Genomic DNA, 7,896 nt, shown 5'->3' on the forward strand with positions numbered 1-7,896 from the left:
CTGCAGGCACATCTCGAATCTTCACGTTTATCCGGTCTAGCTGCTTCTGAACAAAAATAATCTGTGGTGTACGAAAACGTGGCCAATGAGCAAGAAAAAAAGAGTCTGGCTCATTTATAAAAGCATATTCAGATCGTCTTAACGGAAAGCTATAAAATTTTGAAAATGTCTGCACCGTCAGGATTCGGAATCGACAAGGCAATGTTGGCAAGCGCGCTTCCTGATACAGAACGTTGATTGCTACAAACCTAGGGAGTCCCAGACACAATCGCAAGGCTTCTCGCAATAAGGTATTTCTTCTTCGACGTTTTCGCTGAGGCGGCCGCCGAACACGTGCGATCTCCTGGCGCCGTAGTCGGCAGTGACGCCTTATATGACACTTCCCACGCTATTGAAGGGCACCATCGTCATCCTTCAGTAGGGCTTACGTGTTAGCGCCTTCCAAATTCTTATTCGATGAACCGGCAAATTACAGAAAAAACAGGCATAACTGCGTCGGATGCTGACTTTCCTGTCGCCATCAGCAACCGCATCAAACCATGATCGTTCTGCAGGGCTTGCTCGTCGTAGCTATCCAAAGCCCCCAACGAAACCAGTTGAGGATGATGATAAGGTCGACCTGCATAGAGTTTTACATCACCCTAAATCGGGGATTGACCGAGAAGCAGGTTATTTGTGTGTGGGCTGTGCTATTGAAGGTGGCCGACCAGATCATCTTTCAGTAGGGCTCACATACCAGGGCGTTCAAAACACTTATTCCGTGAACGTGCAAACTACCGAAAAAATTGCAGTGGCTTAGCTCGGCCATGCCAGGATATACGTAGCGTCAGCAAAGGTTCAGCTGATTATTCTTAGCTTTCCAGATTGTCTAGGATTATCAGCCTCCTTCTGTTCATTCTTCGTACGCTGAAGCGCTAATTGCCAGGCAACTACTTCGGGATCCGACGAGATAAGCTCCTCGGCTCTTCTGCGCCGTTGAGCAGCATTTGCGCTCTCCTTCTCCATGGCGTCACCCACCTGCAAACGCCAGTCAGAGGCGCTATCAAGCGGCTCCAGCACAGTGTGGAAAACCCTCCCCTTCCTGTGGAAGACCCTCACCTTCCAATCGCCTTCAGCTATGCGGGTCAACCCCTCACAACTCCTCAGACCTTACCCACGACAGCTAATGAAAAAACACCCTGTATGTGTACGGGATGTTTTTTAGACAATACAGGTTTTTCTTTTTACAGTAACGCTATGACAGTCAGGCACCTGTCGCCTTCGCACGCGAAGTCTGCGATGAGGCTGAAATACTACGCCGCACGTAAAGTTACGTTCAAATGAGTGATTAGCAATATCTCGTTAATGAACTTATTAATTAAGAACTTGAGCGTTGTTGTTAATTTGGAAATGTTGTAGGACGTGACAATTTGTGGCATACTCATCTTGTAGAAATGAAAAAAGTAAAGAGAGCACGCGTAATTTGATATACTGTGGTAAAAATCATCGAAATTCAAGTCCCCGATGGAGGTGATATCTAAACTGAGTGCCAGGCGCGCATGAACGCCCGGCACTTTGTTACGTCAGAGCGGAATTTCACGTGATGAACCTTGAAAAAAAGGCGCGTCGCAGCAGAATCTGGTCAGAAAGAAGGGGAAGTCGTCTCATACATAAACTGGACCGCTTATTTATTGCGTTTTTGGTTGTAGGGCTTCGGAAAATCACATCATCTCCCGCTAAAGGGGACCATGAGGCGATGCGAAGCAGCGTTTCGGCATGTCGAGCCCGCGTTTCACAGGGGGAGTGAAGAGGGGAGGGGAGAGGGGTATTAGAGAGGGGGAGTGGAGAGGAGGTGTGTAGAGAGGGTTTGCGCATGCGCAGTAAGGGTGGTCACGCCGCACACCACCACCACCAACACCGGTTTGAACTCCGCCATAAGATGCTTCGCATCTAAAAACTGCTTCGGAAAAAGACCCTATAGAGTCGCCGTGTCGGTTGAGGAATCCCCTTGATAGATGTTATAATGTCTTACAGAATCGTAGAATCGCACCAGGTGTCAAACTATGTGTCACACCACGTGAATAGCGAAACGAGTGAGTGTTGCAAAGCTTTCGACCCATTACAAAGGGCTGCAAAGGACATCACAACAATGGGCATCAAGAAAGTGTTCGACTATGTAGGGGGCTCGTGTTGCCTTAGAGTCGCGTAGGGGGGTGAGTTATGCGAAAAATCGTGGATTATGGCGTAGAGTGGATACTCCGAAATACCTGCCGTAGGCACCATAGGAGCGTTTACTACGGTCAATGTCACTCGCATAGACGTTCCTTCCTTCACAGCATTGTTAAAGTGTCCACCGAAATTCGGAGCATGGCAACCGAACGAGAAGGCGATGCAAAAGGGGCCCGACAACGTTCTCGTGTTGCACATTTAAAGGCGAAGCTGAAGAGTCCTGCAAGTTTTTTTATGTAGTGGGATAAAGGTACATATATTCGAGTTCATTAATCATTTGACCGAGTACTTGCTCATTTTGCATCTTCTTTTAGAGTCACTGATTATGAGTCAGCCAACTTCGAATGGCGAGGGGGGGGGGCGACGCGAACGTTCCGTGGTTGGCAGTCATCATCGCATGACAGGTGAAGAGAAAGATGACGGTTAGATCACTCAGATATATCATGTACATACGATGAAGTATTAAGTTTACACAATTCTGCGAGCTGAATTCATATTCTGTGTTCACTCAGCCTCATCCGTCGGAGCGCTGGCCAATCTCGCATAGCGGCCGGTCACATGACCACGAGTTCAGAGGACGAGAAGAAGAGAAGGCAAAAGATCCCGGGGTTCGCGTTCAGCCGCATCGGAATTCGTTCATTCGATCACCTCTCGAAACAAAATTTTAAGGACGACGCAAATGGCCCCCAACTACTGGGATCCGCTCGCCTTCGCCCACGAGCAACCGTCAGAGCAGTGCACGGCCAGGGCGAAACGGGATCTGGCTGAGTTCAACGCCCAGCCTCCGCCGGGCATCTTCGTCGCGGCCGAGGAGAATGACATCACCAAGGTGCACGCCATCATCGTGGGCCCCGTCGGGACGCCGTACGAAGGGGGCTTCTTCCAGTTCCTCCTCAAGTTTCCATTCGACTACCCTATGAGTCCACCCCGGTTGCGACACGTCACCACCGACGCCGGCCGGGTGCTCTTCAACCAGCACTTCTACCGGAGCGGCGAGGTGTGCCTGAGTATCCTGGGCACGACCACGGGGCCGGCCTGGAGCCCTGCACAAACACTGTCCAGCGTCCTGGTGAGCGTGCAGTCGATGATGGTCGAGAAGCCGTACTTCGAGGGATTCAAGGTAGAGGACCCTCCAGGAGCGTCGGCACGCTACAACGAGTTCATTAGACACGAGACCATGAGGGTCACCGTGTGCGACCAAGTCGAGGCGTCCCTCAAGGAGACCATTGAATGCCCGCCCTCCCTGAGGAGCCGTATTCTCAAGTCGTTCCTCGAGTCCTACGGCAACTACGAAGACGCCATCACGGCGAAACTCCATCTGACGGGCAGGCAGATGAAGGACCCGTACACCAAGAACGTTTCGACGTACCAGTACGAAACTCTGCTGACTCGTCTCAAAAGCCTCAAGGAGGAGGTCGAGAAGAAGAACGAGGAGGCTAAGAAGGCTGCCGCTGAAGCCGCTGCGCAAGAAGAAAATCAAGTAGAGGTGGCCAAGTGAAAAAAAAAAAACATCAACATCCGATGCACTGCTGAATTTACGGAACGCGACGAATGCCTGGGCGAGATAGTCCCCGCCTACAATAAAATTAGATTTGTCTCGTAATGGTCGTTTCTTAGGTGCCTGGCTTCCGTCAAACTCTTTCGGTCTCCCATTCAATCGCGCAGTTTTGTATAAATTTACTTTTTAGTGAACATTTACTAGTGAACTGCGGGTAGCAGGAGGCACATATGACACTAGCGCAGATTAGAAGTTATGTACCAATGCGCGTGGTTTTCTGTAAACCTAACCAATGCCTTCGCATTGGTTTGTACCTTTATAAATTAACAATTTTCTACACAATATTGCGTCATAAATGCCCAATTCGCGATGAGAATGCGTGCGGGCGGACACGAATTCCTTTGCTGTGTGTATAAAACTGTGGTGGGAAATCTGGATACGAAAGCGCTATCGATAATGTTGCAGGAACGTCCCAAATGAATTCGGCCTTGCTGTAGACATCCTGTCTATCTTTGGTCACCCACGTCAGCTTTCTCTAGACTTGACCTCTCTGTGTACCGAGTTCGTAAATTTCCTGCACACATCCTGTGGCCATCCCTTAGAACTAATCCTGCAGGATTTCTGTGGCTTGAATATGCAGTCAGTCTGCTCCAGGAGGAAGAGTCTCTAAGGCCAGTTGTCGGCAAGAAACGCAACAACGCTCTCAAAGCCTTCTGTGTCGAAGACGGTCTCGGTCAGTGTCCTAAGACCCCCTCCACCAACAATGGGCTATTGTGAAGTCTATATAACTCTTTTGAACGTTATTATTGCGATGACAATTATATGTACACTTTCGGCTGATTTTTGCCGTCGCCTTCATGTCCCGGATATGTATATGTATGTATATATATAGAAATGGATAAGAAAAAATAAAACAGAAGAAAAAAATTCCGAAGCACCCGACCGGGGATTCTAACCATCGACCCCTCGCTCCGCAGCGGGCTACGTTAGACAACTCAACCATGCGCCATTCATGCGCCGGCGAAATAACGGCGAGCTATTTATATACAACATTTACAGCTGGTCGTAAGAAAATCTCGGAGGAGCTTCAGCGTGTTTTCTATCACGCAACGCCCCTACATTTTCTTTCAATTTGGAAACTGCCCTTGAGACGCGCACGACAAAGTGGCCCCTTTCTGTACCCGCTCGTAATGTGGAAGAAAAAAACAACAACAAAAAACACCGGGCACACCTAAAGCCCCTCTACCTTCGAGGGCTTTAGGCACACCTTTCGTCAGACGACTCCGTGTAGCAGGAGGCGCAGCGGGGTCACTCCACTCGCCGCAGTTCCAAAGAGAAAGAAATATCTAAGAGCGTCTGATTTCCCATTATCAACATTTACAGCGCGTTATTCAAGCATAATGACGTAACAGCTGTGACAGTTGTTAGTTCACGCTTGCCCTGTGGATGCCTGTGCGTTCTTTTTGGGCGTCCTTCTTTGTGCTTCAGCGGCGCGCTGAAGCATCGAGCTGCTTCTCGTTCTTCGTGTGACATTCCAATTTCTTGCTATCGCATTCATTGCTTCACCCTTGCGGCAAAACTGTGACTTCTTTTTGGCACACTGAAGCGAGGACATTCATAGAGAAGATGGTTGATTGTCTCCTCGCAGCTACAATTATCACATGTCGGGCTGCTGGCCAGTCAGATCCTAAATGAGTAGGCATTCGTGAAGGGCACTCCACGCCACAGGCGGCACAGGGGTGCTTCCTCAGCTTTAGACATTCCCGACGGAAGACGGAGTTGTAGATTCGGGTCCAGGTTGTGAAGACGAGCGTTGGTGGATTCCATCGCGTTCCACTGCGCAAGTGCCAGTTCAAGTGAGAGCAAACGAAGCCTTGTATCTGCGTCCGTAATGGATAACTGCATAGCTACACAATGGAGAACACCATGAGCAGATTGGGCGGCCTCCATCTGCACGGTCATTTTCGTAGATACCGCAATGGCCCGGTCTCCATTGATACGCTATGTTGTGCTTTTTCTCTATAGCGCGGTGATGAAACAGTCTTATGTCAGCGACTACTTATTCAGTTGGTCCATGACCATATGATTACATAATGCACTGGATAGCTGCCTTGGAGTCCAAGAAGATTGACCATGCATGCCTGTGACGGTTCTTAAACTGCGAACTCTAGAAGAGCACGGGTGGCGGCGAGTTCTGCAGCCGTCGATGGTGTGAATAGCGACGTCTTGAATTTTATGGCGTCTGACTTCGCGGGAATAACTACTGCCCCTGCTGAGCTTGCAGAAGGAACTGAGCAATCCTTGTAAATGGGAAGGCGTCCGCTGTGTTTCTCATGCAGGAACAGTAGTGTGGCCAGTTGTAAGGCCAAATACGGCGACTGCTTTTTTTTTTTTGGTATTCCGGGAATGTTCATGTGGGCTTCGGGGCGATGTAGGCACCCCAACGGTAACGGCCGTCTTGCTGCCTGCGTGGAGTTCGAGGGAAGCACTGTGCTATGGGTAGCAATAATGCCGCTGAACGCAGAGTGTGACCTAGAAGTAGGAAGTCAGGTGAGGTGGTGTGATGGACTCCGGGCGAAATGTCTGATGCGCATTCTTAAAGCATCGACGCGAATGTGTGTTATGATTGGATGATCACACGCGATGACGACAGCCGCTGCTGAAGACGTACATCTCGGAAGGCCAAGACATATTTTCAGTGCTTGAGCTTGAATCGACTGGGGGACGCGTACGTTTGTTCTTCGGGTCCGGACCAGCACAGGTAAGCTGTAGCGCACGAAACCGAGGAAAAGTGCAGCGCACAGTTGAAGCATCGCTCGTACGGGTGCACCCCACAGTTTTCCCGCAAGAAACCATGCGCAAGGGGGGGGGGGGGGTAGGGGAAGCGCTCCCCACCCCAGTCATCCAGAGGGGGCGGAGTGCCAATTCTGCCCCGTACCTTTACTAAGTCGGACGTTTCGCGTCATTTTCAATGCGCAGGGTTATGGCTACGCATGCTTTTTAACGACAATGGCGACCAAGGCCACTTCATTTTGCATTCCAAGAACCACTTGCTTCCCATCTTTACCCTCGGAACGCTGGGGACAAATGGCAAGCCGTTGTGAGGAGCACGTCATCGCTTCATTCGCATTTTTGCATCATTGCGGAGCTCGTTGTCTTTCAGACTCGACCAACGGGGAGCGCGGCCGAGGGGTTGCAGCACCACCACCACAACGGAGTTATGGTGGTGGTGCTGCAGAATCCGTTGAAGTAATGCATATGTCTGCGGTCTGTACAGTGTGGATGCTGGCTAAGGGCCGCTGCAGCAGGTTTGTGAGCGCATGTATGCTATATCAACATTACCAAGCAAACGGTACGTCTTCTGGCTAATTAACCCACGCAAGTTGTCTTATAAAGCTTTCAATGGCCCTTTCCGCTGTTCCTGCGTTGATATGGAGTGTGAATCACGTATGGAACGGGTTTTATGACGTACGTGACACGCATGTGACGTTATTAGTGTCATGTCCTGTTATTATCGTTCGTCAAACACTCGTTTCCTCTTATGCTATTTAATGAGACGACTACGGGAGCACCCAGCCGTAGGCGGCGAGATAGATAGATAGATAGATAGATAGATAGATAGATAGATAGATAGATAGATAGATAGATAAATAGATAGATAGATAGATAGATAGATAGATAGATAGATAGATAGATAGATAGATAGATCCTTTCCTACATTCCTTCTCTCTCTCTAGATAGATAGATAGATAGATAGATAGATAGATAGATAGATAGATAGATAGATAGATAGATAGATAGATAGATAGATAGATAGATAGATAGATAGATAGATAGAAACCGGCAGGTTATCGTGAAGAATCCTAGCTTTGAGCCTGACCTCTTAATTTGGTTTTCTAAATACCCTATTTAATAAACAGGCAGTACAGGAGTTCTTACGCGCTGCAGAGCTGGTTGGTACGCTCTTTTCGTCTTTACTGGGCCGTAAGGCAGCTCACCTCAAAATAAAAAAAAAAAAAACGTTTTCAGTTACTTTAGTTTGAAGGAATGACCGTGACGACGAGTTTAGTTGACAAAGCCGCCGCACATTATCTGAACGACCGCGTGACAGGAGCGTGAGAGGCTGAAAAGAAGAAGATCCGCTGTTGTTCACCTGCGAAACAAAAGGCGAGTAGTCTTTTCTGGCTGTT

At 49.0% G+C, this 7,896-nt stretch overlaps 1 protein-coding gene across 1 annotated transcript; it reads left to right on the forward strand.

Moving 5' to 3' along the window:
* Positions 1 to 2,847: 2,847 nt before the first annotated feature.
* On the forward strand, positions 2,848 to 3,706 carry LOC119388820 (ubiquitin-conjugating enzyme E2 Z). The gene has a single exon (XM_037656214.2). The coding sequence runs from the start codon at positions 2,888 to 2,890 to the stop codon at positions 3,704 to 3,706; it is 819 nt and encodes a 272-aa protein (XP_037512142.1). The 5' UTR covers positions 2,848 to 2,887.
* The last annotated feature ends 4,190 nt before the right edge of the window (positions 3,707 to 7,896 follow it).

Source organism: Rhipicephalus sanguineus, chromosome 4, assembly GCF_013339695.2.
Source record: "Rhipicephalus sanguineus isolate Rsan-2018 chromosome 4, BIME_Rsan_1.4, whole genome shotgun sequence".
Lineage (NCBI taxonomy): Eukaryota > Metazoa > Arthropoda > Arachnida > Ixodida > Ixodidae > Rhipicephalus > Rhipicephalus sanguineus.

Bases quoted from the DNA above. Each gene is read 5' to 3' on its own strand.
- LOC119388820 (XM_037656214.2), top strand. From the start codon at position 2,888: ATGGCCCCCAACTACTGGGATCCGCTCGCCTTCGCCCACGAGCAACCG.